Source organism: Haemaphysalis longicornis, unplaced genomic scaffold (assembly GCF_048455015.1).
Source record: "Haemaphysalis longicornis isolate Haplotype H1 unplaced genomic scaffold, Haemaphysalis longicornis Haplotype H1 scaffold_10, whole genome shotgun sequence".
NCBI classification, from domain to species: Eukaryota; Metazoa; Arthropoda; class Arachnida; order Ixodida; family Ixodidae; genus Haemaphysalis; species Haemaphysalis longicornis.
The window spans coordinates 17644321-17665737 of NW_027526204.1; the positions used below are offsets into that span (position 1 = coordinate 17644321).

At 48.1% G+C, this 21417-nt stretch overlaps 1 protein-coding gene across 3 annotated transcripts in view; it reads right to left on the minus strand.

The window, feature by feature from the left end:
- Window positions 1–4450: 4450 nt before the first annotated feature.
- LOC144158250 (ninjurin-2-like) overlaps window positions 4451–21417 on the minus strand; it is a 47116-nt gene continuing 30149 nt past the window's right edge. For all 3 annotated transcript variants that reach the window (XM_077688990.1, XM_077688989.1, XM_077688988.1), the window contains exons 2-3: window positions 9927–10163; window positions 4451–6790 (exon numbers count right to left, since the gene is read on the minus strand). In XM_077688990.1, the coding sequence (XP_077545116.1) occupies window positions 6578–6790; window positions 9927–10163 (450 nt within the window). In that variant the 3' untranslated portion in view covers window positions 4451–6577. The remainder of the gene's footprint in view (window positions 6791–9926; window positions 10164–21417) is intronic.

Consider the following 21417-nt stretch of genomic DNA (forward strand, 5'->3'; position numbering starts at 1 on the left):
ACAGCACATAACTGACGTGAAATCATGGAGCTTCGTAGCGCAGAGTTCCACTCTTTTTCGGTGGAGCTATTCGAGTCTCTCTGTAACGAGGGGCATCCGCACAGCATATGTTCTAAATTATGTTCCGGTTCACATCTCGGGCATTCCGGACTAGAGCGGTCTGCATTGGGGAAGTGAAATAAACACAAGTTTGGATATTATCCTGTCTGAAGCATGGGCAATCTGATAGCCTGTTTTCTGTTTCTTTTACCGTAAGGAGGACAGTCGACTCCCCATTCAAGGCAGTAGTGCTGACTTGCCTCATTTAGGTTGTCCGAGAGAGCCTTCACGAGAAATCTCCCACTACAAGGCACGCGCATCGGCCTCACCGTCTTGCCTTCACATGCGTCGCTCATAAGTGAGGCGGATCTTTTGAGCAGCTCTTTTTAAAGAGCGAGTGAGCCATGGCTCAGTAAAAGTGAGCGGCCGTTCTCTGGAAGCGAAGGAGCCGCTTCTCGCCTGCTCAGTGATTTGTGTCGAACCAGGTCGAACCGAGTGAGCCACACCACAGCCACTGAGCCAAATGAGCCCAAGAGCCGGAATGCTGAATGAGCGGGTCTTTGGTGCGAGAAAGCAACTGCCCTGCCTTCAGCCCCTTCCCTCGATCCTGTCATAGGAGCATACAGTCCGAGTCACGTGTGAGCCGGATCTTTTGAGCCGTTCTTTGGGAGTGGTGGTTCTCGGCTCTCGGTGGTTCTTTGGGAGAGCCGCTCCACGTGGCTCTGGACGAATCGTGTTTGCACGCAGGGATTTACCGTGCTGCTGCGAAAAAATCCCTTTTCTAGGTTCTGAATTCCCTCTTTTTAGCATTTTTTCCTCGCAGGTTCCTCGAGAATTTCCAGCAAATTTCCCGGCATTCCTTTTTTCCCAATTGATATAATTTTACATGGTTTTCTTTCCGGTTTTGGACGTTAGCTATACTTTACATAGCCTTCCGGATGCAGGCGCCGTTCAGAGAATAAGAATTTCAGCATGAACTGAATTCCAATGTATCTAAGTCTTTAGCAGCACTTGACATGCATTTTACATGTTTAGCATGCTTACTTTACATGTTAAAACTCTGAGATAAAACTCCCCAAATTAAAAAGAATGAGACATTGTTGGCAATTGAGGTAATTTTAGCTCGGCGCCTGGACTTCTGGCGCCATCTGTTGTTGACAGCACGCGGACTAAAGCGCCCCTTAAATATCTTGTGTATGTATAGTGCGCACGAATACATGCAAACGGGCTTCAGCACTTCAGCCGCGTACGCTTCACGCTTGACAAGCTCATTCTTATTCAGTATTCTTTCCTGCATGTTCCCTCCTGTTTTATGAACTGCATTGGAAGCTTATAATCCAGTATCCAACAAAACTAGTTGTCTTGAATGCTGCGGATATTTAAACATAAATACAACGGCGTGTTAAGGGAATTTTTTTAAAGAAAACAAACAATAAATTATGCGAGGTGTGGTTTAATGACATTGTTTTTCATTTTACTCCACGGCTCCTAAAATTCCATGTATTTGTTAAAGATTCTCTTTTTTCCCTTTTCGCCAAAATTACAGCGGGAAATTCCCCGAAAATGGGAACATTCCCTCACGGAACATCACTGTAATGGCACGTTCCTGTAGAGCCAGTAGAGGCCTGTCGGCCGACTCAGCCGGGTCTTGTGTGCAAGTTTCGCGTCATCTATTATTGATGCGAAAAAGGGGAACCTTCTCACTTTGGATAAACTGAGCAAAGAGTTGTTCATACGCAACAATTTACATGTCATGTAGTAAACTTACATCCCTGTATCGTGTTTGGCACAATATTTTTTTTCACGTCCCAACTCACTAGTAGACAACACGTTTGTGAGCTGAGAAAACTTGCTGAGGTAGTTGCTTCATGCTTTTTCAAACACACGAGACGCCGACCAGTCAAAAATTGTTCTTGACGTTTCGGCTTCCAGCACGGAAGCCTTGTTCAGATTGTGAACAAGGCTTCGAGCAAGGCTTCCGTGCTGGAAGCCGAAACGTCAAGAACGATTTTTGACTGGACGGCGTCTCGTGTGTTTGAAATGTATTCTCCCGGCCAGACGGGATTCCGTCACTGTCTCGACTTCATCGCTTCATGCTTAGTTGAGAGAATAAAATCGGCGGTGTATACTTGGTCTTCTTCTGTTTAGCGCCCATTTTATTATTTATTGTGAGCTCAAGTCGACTGAAAATTAAAACTTTTTTGTTTATATTGGGACCAAGCGTGATCTTGAAATACCTCAAATACACAAAAACGCTTTTTCATGACGGTAAAGCTAATTCTTCTCTGTAAAAATAAAGGGCGATCTTTCTTTAACAAAAGAAAGATCGCCATAATAAGAAAGAGTCCCCGTACGTAATTTGTATAATTTAAGTTATGCTTAATACAGGTTACAGAATTAAGTGAACTGCTGAGCCGTTCAAATGAACCGGTTCACTTCAGTGAAGTGAGCCGTTCTGAGCCGCTCACTAAAGTGAGCCATTTTGTCCATCTATAGTCTCGTCGTGCTGCAGCGGTGACCGTCCTTGCTCATGCGCGGCGCCAGTCGCGCCGGGGAGAAGCGGAAAGAAAGAAAATGAGAGGAGCAGTGTTTCCCCAGGGCCGATACCTCTAGGAGCGCAATAATAGAACCGAAAGTTGAAAACATCGGCCTGCTATTCATAGGAAACCAGGCGCCGGATAGTATTACCGACCAAGACCAATTTCGATATCTGATGGTAAGTAGCGCTGTACGCTGGTGTGTTTTAGTGGCTAAAAGCGTTTCCGATAAACACGCATCGAGGCTTCCGAGGCCGAGGCGAAGTTAGATGGTGCGCACCAGTGCGCTTCATCGAGGATGATATAATTAATTGGTACTTATTCTTGAATTTTTCAGATCACTGTCGTTTGCCTAAGTCTTTGTTCTGTTCTGTTGGTTAAGTTTGTCCCGACGGAAGAAATGCACTGAAAGGTCATGTAAGGTTTGACCATGGAGGTCGTTGCACTGCGGGTGCCCCCAATGACGGAGACGCGGAGACGGCCGTCACCCTTCGGAGGGCCGCTAACAATTAGGCCGTCTCGACGCACGGCGCCTACGGAAACGAGCAGAGTCGTGTCCGGCCCGGGACAAAAAGGCGCCGCTCTCTTTGACAAGTTGGGTGGCGACGACCATGTATGGAGGTTCTCCGAACGCACCTTGCTCGGTCGGGAAGCATTGTACCCGGCCTTGCCGTTTCTTGTTTTTTTTAAACCTTTCTCTTCCCTCACCGAGGGTATTTATGTCGAGCCCGGTGAGAGGAAGGGGGTCTTTTTGCTCTGAACTTGCCGCAGGTCGTGGGGAGAGTCCCGCCTGAGCCGGCTAGACCCCGGCAAGCTTCTAAGCCCCACTGCGGGCTAACTCTTTGCTCTCTTGTGTATGCCCAGTAAATATTCTTGTACATAAACAGTACATAGTTTGGATATCTGCGTCTGCCTCGTCCCTCACGACGATACGAGACACAGCGGTGCATTCCTGAATACGGAGAAGATCTGAAATTTACTGGACACATAAGAACCTTTTTTGAATAGTGAGGCGTCGGAAGTGCCCGGAAATATATCAAATCCCCAATGCTCAAAGCATACAGAAAGTAGCCAAGTCACCACAGTGAATTATCCGTCGCCACGAGACTCGAAAGTGGCCAGTTGGGCGACAAATCGCCAAACCAGGCGACCCTGCCATGAAGTAGTAATTCGCATAGGAATGTTAACGGGTGAGTCCTCGTAAGTGCCAGGAGGGATTTGAACTTTCCTTACCTTTTTCTCCCCTTTTGCTCTCTTTTATTGTCTGTTTTGTGCATAATTTCATTCACGTTCAATACCCCATTCCCACCTCTAGCGTACGTAGCCGACTGGACGTTTCCCTGACCAATCTTTTTGCGTCTGCTATAGTGTTTTTCCCTCCATCCTATCTGTATACTTCACTACGTGTAGCAACAATCTGGATTTTTCCGCTCATTTACACGTCTTCCTTTGTAAAGAAAATGTTTTCCTCACTGTCATTTCTGTCGCACCACCCTCCTGAGGAATTTTATAACGTCAACCGTGACAACTCACTGGTGATCCACCAGGGCGAAATGTAACAATACGACCATATTCAACCTGTGTAAGACGTTTGTAAATACACGTAGGTCCTCGACAGCCTGAAGAAATGAATCTCAAAATATAGGAGATCGAAATAACTTTAAAGCCCCTTGCAACCAAATTCACCTGAAAACCAGTTCGTTTAACTACAGACGGATGAAATATGGCTCCGCAAAACCAGACACGGAAAAGGCACATCAAAAGGCAAACTTAAAACTTGAGCAGCAAATGAGATGTCCGTGTCTACGTTGAACGCCTGCACAGTCGTTTAAGAGAGACCACAATACGCATCTTGCATGCACGCAAACCTTCGTACGTTGGTGGTTCACTAAACATTTTATTGTACTTGATTACACAAAACAGATGCTGCGTTGTCTCATGATAGAATTGTTTGTGGTTTTGCTGTTCCAATTAAAGGCACTGCGACGAGATGAGCTCCATTTCTTGGTTCAAACGCCACCCGTGCTGCGCTGAGAAGAGGCTTTTTTTCCAAAATAAATGCTGACGCGTAACACACGTTGAGGTTTGGTTGCAGCCCTGTGAAAATTCACACCATACATTCTACACATACCATTTCACGGTGCATGCGCATGGGAATAGTTAGTTTTATCCCTGCGCTACAAACTCAACATTCCGCCGAACGTCCTCAGTCATGCGGAACTCTTATCGGAAGAAGTTATTGCAAAATTTGGACACATGCGCACGGTCCTCGTACAATTCCTGTACACAGGCGCTCCCCCTGTTCACTCGACACTGTAAATGCACATGAACAAGTCGAACACCCTTTCACTTTTCCTACGCAGAAGCAATCACTTGGAGTACTGCGGGTTAGCAAAACGGGCACTGACGGAAGGAGAAGCAATCGGCATATTCCACCGCTGAAGCACAAGCAAACTGAGCTCAGTCGAAGAAGCGTGTTTTTGCGGACTTGTTATATATATTTTGTTTCAAAACAACACTTCCTCGTTTCGTCCAGGTGCTGTTTTTTTAGCCAAGGAGCTCACTTTTGTGTATCCTGAACGTTGGCGATTAAGTACAAAGTGCCGAATGATGACATCTGGAGAGAAATGCATGTACATGTAAGGTGGAACACCATGTTGTTTCCTGGCATATTTTGGTGTCTTGGGCAAACGATGCCAAGGTAAACATGAAAATAGGAAGAGAAAATAGAAAATGTAACGAACGCAGTCAAGTCCTACAATAAGAGTGGTCCCTTGCTGCCACCTAGAGGTGAGACTAATAATCACGGCATTTATGAGGACTGGCGTGTCGCGAGAAATAGTTGACGCATTGGCCAGGTTTTAATTTTTCTCCTTTTTGATAACTTTGAAGTAACAGCCAACTACCTCAGACATCAATATGTTGTACCATCAAGGGTTTTTCTATCTAGCAAAAGCAGCCTAAGCGTCATAAAGAATTTAACGAACGATGAGCTCGCGACGCTTGTGATAAAGGAAGTCGACACTGCAACAGTTCCTTTGTTCAAACTGACCTCTGTTATTCGTATACACGAAATAACCATGTATACCTCGAGGCTTTCATTGTGGTTTTGTAGTGTCGTTTTTGATAGAATACGCGGAAAAACCGTAAGCAATATCTATTTTTCGTTTTTCTTATTTTCTAGCGTTCTTCGGCGCCCACCCATATCTGTACCTTCCCGAAAAATGTACAGCTACTTCCACTCCATAAAACAGCTCTTCAATTGATTACCGCATTCCAGTGCTCTTTAATGCATCACTATCCCCTTAGCGAAAAATACTTGAATACACTAAGCAGGCCGTGCCGGTACGTTCAATAGCCTTGTAACACTACGATTGTATCCGTAATGTAGTCAAAGGAACAGACTTTGGCGCAGCCGAATGAGTGGAGCGACTTCTCCCCCACACCCCGAGTCGATTATTGTCGGTATGTGTAATAGTCCTCTTAATGTAGTACTTCATATCGAAGCGTAACAGTGCGTTTTGAAAACATAATATACAAGTTCACGCTTATTTCTCCATTAGCCACCATCTGTGTTTGTTTGGCAACAACACGACTCCTAAATTTTGCCAATGCACCAAATATTTCGTTGAACGCGTGCGAAACATTGCATGACACAACACTATCCCTGCAATTGTACAGTCACGAATTTATGCGTGATTCCAGTGCAGTTTTTCGGCGTTCGCAATATACTGTCAAGGGGAAGGAAAAGAATTGTACATTTACGTTCGCGGCTTTTACCTTGGCCCATCTTCGCAATAACGGCGCTGAGAGTTTCCTACATACGCGTTCGCGCTTCGAGTTTTCAGAGCACGCACTCTACAAAAATTGTTTTCGTGGCTTTGAAAGCGCATCTTTTAACGTGAAACTTTTCGCACAAGGTGTCTTTTCTTTCGGAAACACTTCACTCCACGGTGACAGCACCCGCCGATGTGGTGTAATGGATCGTCGTGGGGACCAGTTCACCGGGGTGCCAAGGGCTCAGAGTCGCTTGACCCTCGCCGATAGGGTTCGACGCTGTTCCGGGTGTCGAACGAGGCGGACAGGATGTTAAGGACTGTGACGGCGAACACTGCTGCCGTAGCCACGTTGTTGAGGATCTCCGCGAGTCGCTGGTTCTTCTCCTTGTTGACGTTGATGAAGCCCAGCACGAGGAAGACCACGCCCACCAGGAGCTGCGCATGAGCAGACACATCACGGGTGAACGCCGGAACGAATGTGGGCTACTGAAAAATACCGCGCGTCTGTCTGACTGAAGCACACACGCACACACACGCACGCACACAAACACGCACACAAACACTATTTCCGTGCAAGACGGCGGTCTTTTGTCGGTCTTCAGTGTTTACAACCGACTGCACGTAATCAAAACTTCAGGCGAAGCTGAAGTGAAAGCGAGGGTGTTTTCCTCCTTCCCAAACGCACTTTAATCCTGCTCTGACCTTTACACGTAAGCGTGTACGACAGCGGAAGCTAGAATCCACCAACAGATGCCGTTGAAATGTGAGAGAAAAATACCCAAAACAAAGCGGTTAGTACTATCAATATCAATAGTCAGTACTGCCAAACACTGTTTTGACTATAAACTGGTGTTATTTACTGTCTTATTTTGCAACACCTCACTGGTGCATGTAAATGACGCATATGCAAACTGGTTTGAAGCCCACACGGCATTCTTGGCTGACTAGAACGCAGGCCTAGCCCTGTAGATAGATGCGACTGCGCTAGTATTCCGGAATTTCAAGAAGTTCCTGCACCTGTTAACAAGAACAGGGGGCATTGCGCGTAACGAAGGGCAGGGATGGGGCATTCCACATACAACACTTCAAATTTTCATTGAGCTGCCACATAAATTCACTTCGTTTCTTCCTAGAAGTCAGTGTCAGTAAAGTCGAGCCTCGATCAAAAATTTATGGACAAGGACAGTGACAATTTTAGGTTGTTTCTCTTCTGGTAGCAGCCCGACAAACTGCCGTGTGCATGTGAGATATCATCATCATCATCATCATCACCAGCCTATCTAAGCCCACTGCAGGGCAAACGCCTCTCCCACTAATCACCAAACATCCCGATATTGTGTAGTTACTGAAGTAATGAAAAATACGGCACAGAGTAGCCCTGGCTGCCGTGCGGCAGAGAAATAACTCTAAATTGCTGCTTTCGTGGTCCGTAAACTTTTGATCGTGGGTGTACTTAACTACGCACCGAAAATCAAACCGTTATAAAGTGAACAAATCTTTATAAAAGGATTTTCAACTCCTGGGTGTACTTCCCTCGACTTTGGGCGCGTCTCTCCAGCGTTCTTTCCGGGATGCTGTATCGGACAGATACTTTACTTTACACTGAGAACACAGAACATAAGTCGCGGCAGGCCGGTCAAACTTAACAAAGAAATGGCCGAACATCGGCTAAGGCTTCCCTCCGAACTCCTCAGCGTCTTGCCACCGTAACTATGGGCAAAACACGCTTGGTGCAGTACGCGCTCGACCAACTTTAGGAGTCTGTACATGGTGGCTTCGCGCGATTCCTTGGCTCCAGCGGCGGCCGAGCGATGCTTCGTTGATATCCCGTTCCCAATTAAAATGTATCCGTGCCCTAATCTACGTGCTCTTCGTAATCGGATTCGTAGTCAGACTGCTACGTACGTAATCAAACTCTTCGCCAGTAGAGCGGGTACGCCAATGAACGTGGGTGTCAAAATCGGACAACGCAAAATCAGTTGACGCATTGCCTCGAGTTGTGAGGGCTGGAAATTCCCAGAAGATCGAAGGGGTTGCTCTGGAGGGGAGAGGATAAAGGAGGGGAATGTGTTTTGCTCGTTGCCGTTGACTGGTCCAGAAGGAAATTCAGAAAGCAATCTCATCATTACATATCGGCTGTGCAACTGGCTATAAATGGAGAAACTCAAAGTCGCGAAAGCATTCACTCTTATTTTGCCGAACCTTTTCTAGTTGCACAACCCTCCATTTTTACAACTTAAGACCGCTTCTGGTGGATCCTTCAAGCGAATACCCTTCGAAATCTGAAACACCTTCCGCGCATATAACCTTACCAGTACCCATCACCCCTATGATTGCTCTGTGTACTGACGGCCCCCGTCTGCCACAATATGGCGGAATGCCCCCAAATCTCCTTACCCTTGTATTGATTGTTGCGAGGTGGAGCTCGGCGGCTTTGACCTACCGTCTCAAAAACGACCAGCGGTCACCATTCGCCCCTGAAATTGCACGCTGCAAGTAAACTTTATCCCTCCTCTTATCATTCCACAACGGGGAAGGAGCACGGGGAGTATTCAAGCGGCCTCCAAACGGTGAGACAGAGGGTTATTCGAAAAGCTGCGCAAGCACAACTGCGTCTAGGATGGATGCGTTCATAGGTCGACAGGTTTACTCACGAGTGCACTCACACGCGCCCCACTCACCATTCCCGAGTAAGTGGTGAATGAGCCTCGCCATCGTTTTGGACTGGCGAGTGCAAGTGCGAGTGAGTGCGGGACCCCTTGGCCGTGAGCCCGCTCACCATGGGCGAGTGCGAGCAGGCAGCCACAGCCAGGGAATCCCGGACGAGGGACCCCCTCTACCAGGCGAGTGCCCTAACAACTGCACCTGTTTTTGCATATAAAGATTTTATTCATTTATGCCTTCGCGGCGAGTCCCACTCGAAACTTGCGAGCGAGTGCTAGTGTAACTGGCCGCGAGCCCCGCTCACCACTCGCGAGTGCGGATCCCCGCTCCCCAGTCCCGTGTGCACTGGTGCTACTTGCGCGATTGGCGGGGCTTACCGCAGTTAGCGCCACATTCCGCCTGCAGTCGCTGTCGGCTATCTGTCGCAGGTACCGCCCGCTGTGATGGTTGTCAATGGCGCGATTTAGCTTCCGAAATATGCCGTCACTGCCCACCTGCTACGGGGCACAGTAGCACTGACTCTCTTGTGGCATGGCATAGGAATATGATTTGAATGGAGTTCTGCCACCGTAATGCAGTGACAATGTTCCATTTCATGACTTCTAAAGGATATCCGACGCACACTAGCGTGCAAGAGGGGAAGAGGAGTGGTGAGCGTGAGCCCGAATGGTTGCGAGTGGTGGGGGCACTAGTGAGCGTGAGTGTAAGTGCATGAGGAAAAATATATTTCTCCGTGTGAATGCGCGTGAGTGGCGTCCAGCTTTGCCGAGGGGTGAACACAGTATCGCTCTCGCAGAAGGCGTGAGGAGGCACTCAAGTCGACTCACACGTCTAGCGAACGCGTGAGAATCCATTCACAAACTTTATGGTTGAGAGCTAGTCGTGTAGAGGTGTGCACGTAGCGTACCTGGAGTGCGATAGAGACGCTGATGAGCACGACCATGAGCGTGTAGAAGTCGTGGTCGTCCCCCCGCTGTATGATGGTCTTCAGCTGCGTGGCGTTGACCGACAGCAGTGCCACGTCCAGCAGGCCCTGCGCCACCGTCTTCTTGGTCGCGTACAGGTTGGGGTTCATGTTGCCGCTGCGCACCCAGCCTCCGTTGGCGGCCTTGCCGGATGGACCGCCTCCACCAGCTGATTCCGACTGCGAGAAACAGAGAGACAGGCGAACTTAGGCAACAGCGCTTAAGTAAAGAAGCCATGAAGCCAAAACACAAGTTCCACTCATTTAAAAGACAGCTTTTTCACAATAACAGCGGTAGCAGGTTTATCGCAAGATTCAAAGAAATAATGAAGATGTTCAGAAAAACTTATCAAGCAATGGCGACTCCCCAGCCACGTTACGGAGATTTCCCTATGACGTCACACAATCTTGTTTGTCCGCTTGGCGTCCGCAGGATAAGGCCATAGCAACAATCCACGTGTGGGCGATTGTTGTGCGGCCCCAATTTCGTTCGATCGAGTCACTTGAACGCTAGAACGTAGTTAGCACGCATGTAGCCGTTTTAGTGATGGCCCATATTACGTCACTGTCGCACGCAGTTTGAAAGCTTTTCACTGCTTCGGGAGTTTTTCAGGTTAAAAGTTTTTTTCGTGGATGGGATGGCGGTAAGTTATCATAGGCTAGTCGTTTTATATTTTGCAATGGTGCATTTTTTTCTTCCTGGCCCCTTTACATACTTTTTTTAGCGAGTGCTTTAAATTCCCAAATACTGGACAATACGGCGTCGGCGTAATCAAGAGATGGTTATAGAAAAAAGGCAAAAGAGCAAGGACAATAAAAATAAATATAGCATTAGTTAAATTTTGGAGATGTAATCAAACCCGGTACCTACGAAACGCATTTATAAAACGCCAACCCTCCACCACGGTCAATATTCTTTGTCTCTTTTCCACTCTTATATGGAAAATATACAGGATTTATTTGTCCACAAAAAAGGCAGATGGTATGAGACATATAAATTCTGATTCACCATTTTCACAAATGTTCACGGCTAATAGGTTCCCACTAAAAGTCTACACAGGCACGCAGAAGTATTTGCAAAATATTTGATTTTTTGCGACATGCCCACCGACTCTATCGGAGGACTTTTCGCCGCTGGCTATAAAAGCAAAAGCAGAAAAACTCCTCAGGTAACTCACTCATTCTCGCTCTCTCCGTGCATCCGTTTGGTTTTCTTGCTCAATTTATTTGAGGTCTACGTGCGATATGCGCGTGTTGAGTCTGTCTCTATGTCGTTTTCAGCGCTCAGCCGATCCCCATTGTCCCGCTTAGCTGCGCCGCCCACACCCTTACATTAGAGCGTTCACAAGCACGCCCTTCTAAAGACGGTAGTCTTCCTTGGGCTACTTAAACCCCAAATTTTTGTCTGTCTGTCTGTCTGTCTGTCTGTCTGTCTGTCTGTCTGTCTGTCTGTCTGTCTGTCTGTCTGTCTGTCTGTCTGTGACTCGATTCAGCCACCTAGCGAAAGTGAAATGAAAGCTGCGGAATAGTCTCGTATACGCACACCCAAATCTCAACGTAAAAGTCAGGTTTCGGTGTTCATACTTTCAAACATTGTTCAACAAGGCCAAGAAATTCCGCAAATATTACGCAAATATGCGCAATAGTCTTATATACTCAGCCAAATCTAAACGTGTAGGTTCGTTTATATGTTCATACTTCTCAACATTGTTGAACGAGGACAAGACATTACGCAAATATCAGACAGAAAATTAATACACAGAAAATTAATACAATTCCTTTATAAAAAAATCTAATTGCTATTCAAAAATTTATATTTCGTTTTTGCGAAATGAAATACTACATCCACAACAGAAAAGAAAATCACACTGTCGCCTGCTGTCATCCGCGCCATTATAGCTTCTGGCGGCATTTTAAGAAATCAAGCGGCAACTGTTACAAAATGTTCTACTACGTAGTTCCACGTTCTGCTTGGAACGCATGTGGACTAGGGCAACAAGGTGAAAAAGGGCGCTTCGATTCACGCGCATCTCCCCCGTACGGCAGCGCAGGTATCGATGCACGCGATTTGCAGCAGTGGAGCGCGGTAAATTTAAATTGACTTCAGCAAACATTTAGCCGGTTTACCTTGGGAGGAGCCTGACGCAAGATGACCAACATGAGAGGTGAGCGGCACTATGAAGGGAATAATTTACTTGGCAAATGTCGACAAAGACATCGTTTTTTTTTCGACATTTGCAACGAAAGGAGCAGACGTGGCCAATTGTTTTCATCCTTACACCTTTTTTTTTTTATTTTAAACACCTTTTAAAGGTGTGGGCTACGGAACAATATTTCCACGCCATTTTGGCCAAAAAGTGCGTAAAAAACTTTAGTGTGATCAACATCCGCTTTTCACTAGGTTATGCATGACCATTTAGTAAAAGCATGTAGCTAAGGGGAGTGTTGTTCACTGGGACATTCGTGCTGAAGGTAATGGCGCTTACTACCTGCTTCAGTTAGCAAACTTACTGGTGCTACATGTGCAACCTCAAGTTACAAAGTACCTAGTGGATGCTGTGACAAGTACCCAGTGGATGTTGAGACAAGTAACTGGTACGTGTGGTGTTAGTAAACGCAACCATCTTTTTTGATAGTGTGATTTCTGTCTAAAGGCAACCACCCGCCCCACGTTAGTTCAAAATGAGTAAGCAATGCGGCATCCATAAAACACCGTGCACGTTACTGTTTCGCTGGTTACCTTTCTCTTCGCTGGTTACCTTTACCTTCTGGTACCTTCGCTGGTTATTTAACACTAGTGACATTTTGCGCCTAGTTACCTATTGCAAGAACCAACAGGATTTGTCATTATAAGCATACCATGGATTGTTAAAATGTTGGCGCTAGTATCGCAACTCTTTTAAAATTCGTCGCTCTACAAAGTGCATGAAATGGTCATAGAGCAGAACAAATTCTTCCCCAATGTTTTTTTTCCTGCGAAGCATTTTTAAAGGGATTACGCAACTCTTCCGATAAGCGCTTTCACTGCTTTGCGTTTGGAAGTTACAGTTATCCCAAGGAGGGAGCGGCACTGCGTAATTTGCTCGTCGCAGCAGATACGCCTTCCGTTTCTACTTTGCTTCTGTGACCTTCTTTTAAAAGTGGCTATCGCATGCTTTCATTGCTGCAACTGAAAAATAGCCAGGCAATAGCCGCTATAGCCAGGCAACAGCCGCTACATCGCTATTATTGCGTAAATTAAACGGTCTAAGAACGTCAAGACCGGGAAGGAGATAAACATATTTTGAGGTTTCTAAGGTACCGGATGGGCACAGAGCTGTAATTTTTTTATGTTGGTTGAGTACGTTGTGTAAGCATTTAAGATTTCGAAGAAGTTGAAAAGAGACTTGCAGGGTTTCTTTAAACTTGGGAGAGTATAGTCGTATTGCCTCACAGGTATCCACAGTTAAGGATTCCTGGGCCTTTATAGGCAAGAGAACCTTACCGTGCCAGTACTGCGAGTGAGAGAATTGTGGGTGCGTCCATGTGCGAGTGTGCTCTCCACTTACGTTAACAACAGATGTTACCACGTGTTCGAGTGTACTTGCGATAGGAGGCCCGAAAGTCACATAGACAATCCTCCGAAAGCGGGATTAGTTGCTAACGAATGCTTCCAATTATAGTCGATGCTACCAGCGAGATTTGTTCAAAATGTAGTATCCACTTTATTCCTCGTGGCGGCAGTACAGCCACTGTGATTTTCACGGCCTTCTGTTGAACGGTAGTATACAGTGACTGTAGGGGTATGACTTGCTCCCACATTGAAATAGATGATTGGTTTATGAAAAAAGTGTGGTCTTTGCAAATGGTTGTATCTGGCTGAATGGGGGGAGGGTGGTTAATCAAAAAGGAGGAGGACGGTGCCGGTGGCAGACTGAACAGGCGCTACTGTCTACGACAGACGAGACAGGCGGAGTTGTTAGAAGCGCCTGTCTCGTCTGCCGCCTACCTCATCTGCCATAGACAGTAGCGCCTGTCTCGTCTGCCACCGTCCTCGTGTTTTTTGCGCTAACCCCTATTTAGTATGTACCTACTGGACCAACAGCACGTTTTATTGTTGTACCTGGCATTATATTGCAACAATTTAAATAAGGGAAGGTTTTAAGGCAATAGCTGCAGAACTGTGTCGAAGTGTTTTTCATGCTTGGTCACGGGTAATTGGCAGTCGCAACTTTAAAGCGAATTCTATTCCTCACCGCTGCTGCACTCAAGCCCAGGCCTGAACTGGGTTACAGAAGCAACTGCCGTGATTGTTAATATACAACTACAACCTATAAATATTCTAATTGACTACGCAGTATGACATATTCCAATTAAAAGCCACCGATACACCGTGTGACACGACCGTTTGATGGCAATCTCGATGACGACAACACGCCATTTCTTTTCGCGGCGCCTCAAATATGTCAAGAACCCTCATTTCGTTCTGACGCCTCCTATGTTCCTATCCGCCGTGCACTTCCTAGTTTCACTATCACTGGACATGGTTACAGTAAGAGAGACTTCGCGTCGGTTTCGCCGCACTTATGGAGCACCTTATTGGCGCCTAGTTAACAACTTGAAAGCAGATTGAGGTCGGGTCAGCGGGCCGTGGGAAGAATACTGATATGAGGAACGCTTAGGGAAGGAAACGAACAACTTAAACAACGGGGCAAACTCGAGTTGAAGATATCTTAGTTCAAATTAAGAGAAAGGAAATGGGCATGAACTGGCCCCGTAGTTAGGCGGAACGACACCCGTAATCCAGTGGATACCGAGAGGAGGGTCTTGAAGAAGGGGAAGGCCAATAACTCGATGGAGAAACGTAATAAGGAAATTCGTGGGGTAGGAGGGGGGCGAGGAAGGGAGTCGAAGAACGCAGGAACGGAGAGGATGGGGGAGGCCTTCGTCCTGGAGTGGACCTATAGTTCATTCCACATGCTAGGCGCAGCACTGTGGAGGCTACATTGTTGCCAACGGTCCGGCCACTCAGCACGCCTAACTCACCGTGAAGGGGGCCTTGAAAGGGCATTTCCTTCTCTTCTCTCGGCAGGTAGAACCGCAAGGCCCCGACGCATAATGTCGCTTTCCCTCACAGTGAGTTAGGCAACCTCAGTGGGCGGGCTGGCAACAATGTAGCCTTCACAGTGCCGCACCTAGCTTGTGGAATGAACTATAGTTCGCTGTTAATGAAAATGATGATAGCAGGTGTTTATAGCAATGGCTGCGCCAATGCGCCTCGACAGGGTTTTATCTCCCCTCCCTTCGTGCGTGTTTTTTTCCGTCTCCCCGCCGTCTGCACGAGCCAAAGGCCAGCCTTCTGAACCCTGAGCATGCATCCGGGAATGCAATTCCTTCCTCCTGACGGTCGGCAGTATGGAGGGGGCGGAGGTCTTTGCTCCGTTGACTCCTCCCGGCGTTCTGGTTCGACTCTCATGGCCTCCATAGCTCTTCGGTTGTGCCCGCCTCTGATTTGTCCACGTCCTCCCTTCGTGTGACTTGCCGCTTCTTCTTCTTCGGCAAGGCCGGAAAAAGGCAATCCCTTCATGGTCATGTTCCCGCGTCGAGACGAGTCGTCGAAACGAGCACGTCACCTCACAAATCCTTGTGTATACGTGTAAATAGACGTTTCTTCCTCATCTACCTCATTCGTCTTGTCATTGGGTGCCTCACACCCCTCCACGGTGGCATCACCCGACATCACCGACGAACCAAACTTTGCTGTGTTTGTGTCGTGCATTCGAGTACACTCGTCCAATACTGCCAAACGGATGTCTTGACCAAAGTAACTGCCCGTATTATCTCTGGCACTTTTATACTACCATTCAAAAAAGTCTGTGATTGCACCGACCCCTGTGCGAAGCGGAAGCGACTGAGCTCAATAGCAGCATATGATAAGCATCTTATTGAAAACGAGATTAGGATTTTGAATAGCACTCATCTCGGCTTTGTGAGCCTTCAGTTTTATAATAAGACGTAAAGGGTCCAAGAAAGCCGCTACAAACCCAGCCGAAATCAATAAGCCTTTTATGAGCGATCAGGCTAAATGAAATCGTAAACAATGCCCGTGGAGGAACAATCGCAGCGAGATCCCATTAAAGGCGTCCGGCCGCATCCGGCCATGACGATACTCGAATGTATACAGAGCATCTCGTGAGAGCTGCAGATAATGGAGAACTGCTGAATTAATGTTCCCGCAATACTGAACCACGCTCATGCGTAGCGGTAAAAAAATGAATTGTCTATGCTTCACTTTATATCCAACAGCCTGGTGGACTGTGTCTGAAGCCACCACCACTCTCAAACAGAATCGAATTTCAAACACTTGGGATGCATGTAAAAGGTATGTACACTCGCGCTCACTATGACCTACACCGCTCATTAGTATTCAGACGATTATATCGTCAAAACAATGACTATGGGCATATACATTAGGATAAGGCTTGATTCATTAGGGCGTTGTTCTCCTAATCCGCACTTGGTCTTTAACCCCGGGTGCCAGACAAAGGTCATATAAAGCTGTGAATACTAATGAGCGGTGTAGGTCATAGTGAGCGCGACTGTACTTTTTGTTGAGCTAGTTTGCTCATAACTTCAGGTAAAAAGGAATGAGGGGGCTAAGAGGGATGGACGAGGGCGGGCACAAACAATATATGCGGTTTGTTCAGGAAAAACCACGCTTGTTTATACATAACCTTTGAGCTTGGAGTACACAGTAACGATCCGTAAACAAGTGTAAAAGGGGCTGACACTGCATCTGTAGGAGGGAACGTCAGCCTAGATAAACTAAACGCTGTAGAATCTAAACAGAAGTTTGAGTGCAACAGGGAATTTGGCGCCCGTACATGTAGCTATTCGTCCACGTCTTTTTAGCGCACTAGCACTATTTTTCCTTAAGACACAGCAACCCACTCCTGCATCTTTTCTTTATCGAACGTATGTCGCTTTAGCGAACGTCGACTCACAATTAATTTTCCCCTCTGCAGCCAGCCACAACTTCCGGCACCACAGTGTGCCGGGACTCCGCCCTCTCTAGCAAACGGACAGCCGCGGCACTGAAAACGCACGCGTACAGCTGGTGATTCCCGACAGGAAGGCCCGCGGCTTCGTTGGTTGCTTGTGCCGCATTAGGCTTTGATAAGGCCCTTCAAGGCTGCTGCAAGTAATGGGGCTCGCTGCACAAGATACGGTGGCAGGCTCCTTCGAAAGAACGCAATGAGCTCAAATGGCCAAGGCGCACGTAACACGCTCGCTTTCAATGTCGCACGATCTCGACAAAGGTTCGTATTTCGAAGCATGAACACCGTACATACCTGCGTAACGACAGCACTCACGTAATGGCCAACCGCAGCCCCGCCTCTAAGAAGTAAGAGTGACAACAATATTCAGATTGTGACTTTTGCTGGATTTTCCCCGGCGATTTTAGGTATGCAGCAGCCATCTTCTATGAGTGTGAGAAGCGGCTGCTTATCAATGAACAGCCGTGGGTAATAACAAAAATCAAGTACCAATTTGTCGAAACGGCGACGGGGAAACGCGTAGCTTTTTGAAATCAAGCCCAAACCATTGCAAATTAACCAGCTCAGACGCGAGCGGACCCTTATTTGGGCGGTTTACTGTTCTCCAATTATGCTGTCTAGTGCTCTACAGAGACGGGCACTCTATGGCTTTCCCTACTGTTCAACCACAGTCGTTATTAGGGGAACAGGCTCATTTTCTGCTTAATTTTGCGCGTCCTTGCAACCATCTACAAATCCAAGCTGCTTCTACCGTGGCGGAATGGCGCCCCCGCATAGACAACGGCTTCATAATGCGAGGGACACGGGTTAGAGTCCGACTACAAGAGGTCGTTTAATATTTCTCCACTCCAGCCCCGTCACCATCCTTGTCTGCAAAAGTTGGTCTTCATGCAGTGCTTTTTGTGTGAACTAAAAACGAAATCAGTGAGATGCTGAAAGCTTCGGGTTAAGAATTCCGCTTGGTGAGCAAATAGGCACGCGTTCAGTAATGCTCACCTCCCCCTTGCAGCGGACGCCACCGCAACCGTCATGGAATGCTCAAGAAATGTTCAAGGAAGGTCGGCTCGCTGGTGGTCATTTGTGGTTCACGAGGTGACCAATCAGTTAACCACCCATCGTGCGCCCGTTAGCTACTACCGGATCACCACTCAAAAGTGGTCACCAGCGGGTCAGTAATGCGCAAGTTACTAGCCGCCCGTAGGCCACGTGACAGACCTGTCAAGTGCAGGACCCGGGTGGAGAAGCTAGAAAAGGGGGAGTAGGTTGGAAGTGAGGAGGGGAAAGGAGTGGAGATAGGGGAGGGTAGAAATGCAGAAAGTGTAGTACAGGAGGGGAGGGAGCAGGAAAGGGAAAGTAGCAGTGGCTTAGCTCGGCTATGGCAAGATATACGTAGCGTGAGCTAAGGTTCAGCTGGCTATTCTTAGGTTTCCTGGTTGTCGAAGATTAGCTAATTATCATGCTTACTGCTGTTCGCGCCTGATCACGTGACTCGCGGCGCGCATGCGAGCTTGGCCATGGTTGAGAGCGAGGCCGGGCCGTTTTCTGTGAGCGTTACGCGGAAGCTGGAGGCTTTGAGCCGTCGTCGGCCAGCGGTGTCTCACCACCGTGCCGATATTGCCCGGCGAGCTGCTTCACTCCACAGGGTACGGAATCACAATCGACTGAAGCTAGCGTCGGATACTGAGGAAGCTACTAGCTACTACCGGATCACCACTCAAAAGTGGTCACCAGCGGGTCAGTAATGCGCAAGTTACTAGCCGCCCGTAGGCCACGTGACAGACCTGTCAAGTGCAGGACCCGGGTGGAGAAGCTAGAAAAGGGGGAGTAGGTTGGAAGTGAGGAGGGGAAAGGAGTGGAGATAGGGGAGGGTAGAAATGCAGAAAGTGTAGTGCAGGAGGGGAGGGAGCAGGAAAGGGAAAGTAGCAGTGGCTTAGCTCGGCTATGGCAAGATATACGTAGCGTGAGCTAAGGTTCAGCTGGCTATTCTTAGGTTTCCTGGTTGTCGAAGATTAGCTAATTATCATGCTTACTGCTGTTCGCGCCTGATCACGTGACTCGCGGCGCGCATGCGAGCTTGGCCATGGTTGAGAGCGAGGCCGGGCCGGTTTCTATGAGCGTTACGCGGAAGCTGGAGGCTTTGAGCCGTCGTCGGCCAGCGGTGTCTCACCACCATGCCGATATTTCCCGGCGAGCTGCTTCACTCCACAGGGTACGGAATCACAATCGACTGAAGCTAGCGTCGGATACTGAGGAAGAGCGAGCCGTTCAGCTCGGACAACGCCGCAGGCGGGACCACAACCGCAGACAAAGGCAGGCTTTAGACGAATAGTATGATACAATCAAATCAAAGGTCAACCAACTGAAACCAGGACATAACCAGGCTATGTCAAGCTTTTCCTTTGCATACCCAAGGTTAGCCGAGCTAAGTCGCAGCCATTTTTTACAAAACGCCGACGGTGGACGATTTAATGGAATGCTTATAGTACCGTCTGAGGGTACTGTATACACACAGGCTATAAAAAAACGTTACAAAAAACTCCCACCTCCCCTCGCGGGAACCCCTGTGTAGATGCGACGCATAGGGGGTTCACGTTGCAGTGTTAGACAGCGGAGGAACGGTGCTGGAACGATGGAGCGGAGCGGCGCAGGCACCCCGTTTTATAGCGCGCATAACAGTGAGGGGACGCGCCGGCGCCAGTGCGTCTGCCGCGGCTATGACGCAACACAATCCAACACAATCCACTTTAATCCATTCCAATCCAAATCCAATCCAATCCAATCCAATCCAATCGAAGCCAAGCCAAGCCAAGCCAAACCATTCGAATCCAATCCAATGCCCCTCGCGAGAGATTGTTCGCTATCGGAGAGGAGAGGCAGTGAGCGGCGGAGAGCGCAGCTCACGCGGCGAGGAGAATGGGGGAGGGGCGGACGCCGACGACGACGCCGGATGCAGGGACAAGGCGAGTGAATGAGATGCAGTCGCATCTAAAAAGAAGCGAAAGTTCTGCGCTTTCCTGCCTGCCTACGCTTTCCTAGGACGCCGATGCTACCCGACTTGGCTCCTCCACCTCCTGAGACATTATCCCAGCCATACAGCTTCTACGCTACAAAAAAGGAATGAAAGACCGCCTCGAAACCCTCACTCCTACCGTATTTTTTTCCGCTCTTCCCCCCCCCCCTCCCAAGATCAGCCGAAATTTTCATAAACGAATATTTTTCCAATGCTATCCGAGCCCCTGATACATTCCATAAATAATGCACCCCACCTCTGCCGCCTCGATGTCCCTTCTGTGCCTCCCTCACACCTGCCAATCTGCAGCACCTAATCTGGCACTCTCCGAAATTCGCGCGCTACAGAACCTTCAACTCTCCTCCGAATTCCTCCTCCTCATACATGGACCCTCACACACTAGAACCCTCCAGGTTGAATTGTGCCCTAGTCTAGCGGTCTATAGACTATAGACTACAGCGGTCTATAGTCTATAGACCACTTTAGAGCCGTGAGCCACCTCTCCTCACCCCACGCGGCCTCTCCCGCCTTCTCAAAAAGCCCACCAGTTTCGCTTGAACTTTCCATTTTCAAGATGTCCCAAGTCACAACACCATACGCCAGCTCTCGGAGCACTTAAAGTACTCAAGAAATGCCGCACCCCCACCAAAGGAATGGTGGAGCTTATATGGACGCCGGCACACTCCGGGTTGGCGGGCATTGAAATAGCCACCAACTCGCCGGAAAAATGGAATACCGGACAGAGGAGTCAGAGCCACGCGCCATCACTAGCTATAGTGACATAACGCAATACTACAAAGAACAAAGACAGTGGTACCCTGAACCACACATGTCACTGGACAGAGACCAACAATCAATATACAGACAGATACAGGTTAGGTCCTTTCGACACCCTATCCTCCAAAACAAGATGCTTCCTGAACGGTACACCCGAAATTGCCCCTTTTGTAAAAAAAGAACTCGGCACACTCCGCTACATAACCGGAGAATGTGATTTTACCAAAGACACCCCTCCCCCCCTCAACCATTCCCTCACTACCCCGTCCCTCACCGAGCGATGGGAGCCCTTGCTGTTCAGCCCCACTCTGGAAGACCAAATCAAGCTGACTCCAATCGACGACGCCGGGTGAAGACGTGGTAAAATCGGTTTCAATAAAGTTGTTTCTCTCTCTCTCCTGCCTGATAACGCGTGAGAGTTGGGACCGCGGGAACATTTAATTTTATTAAGAAAATCGGCTTTGGACTAACCATGGAAGAAGCGAGAGGGGTCGAATGGGGAGAGAGGAAAGCCTGTTATGTTACGAGGGCGGCAGAAACCTATAGCCTTCTGACGACGTTCGCCGCAGAGCGCGCACATGCGCAGCCGCGTTTAACGAGGGCTGGAGTT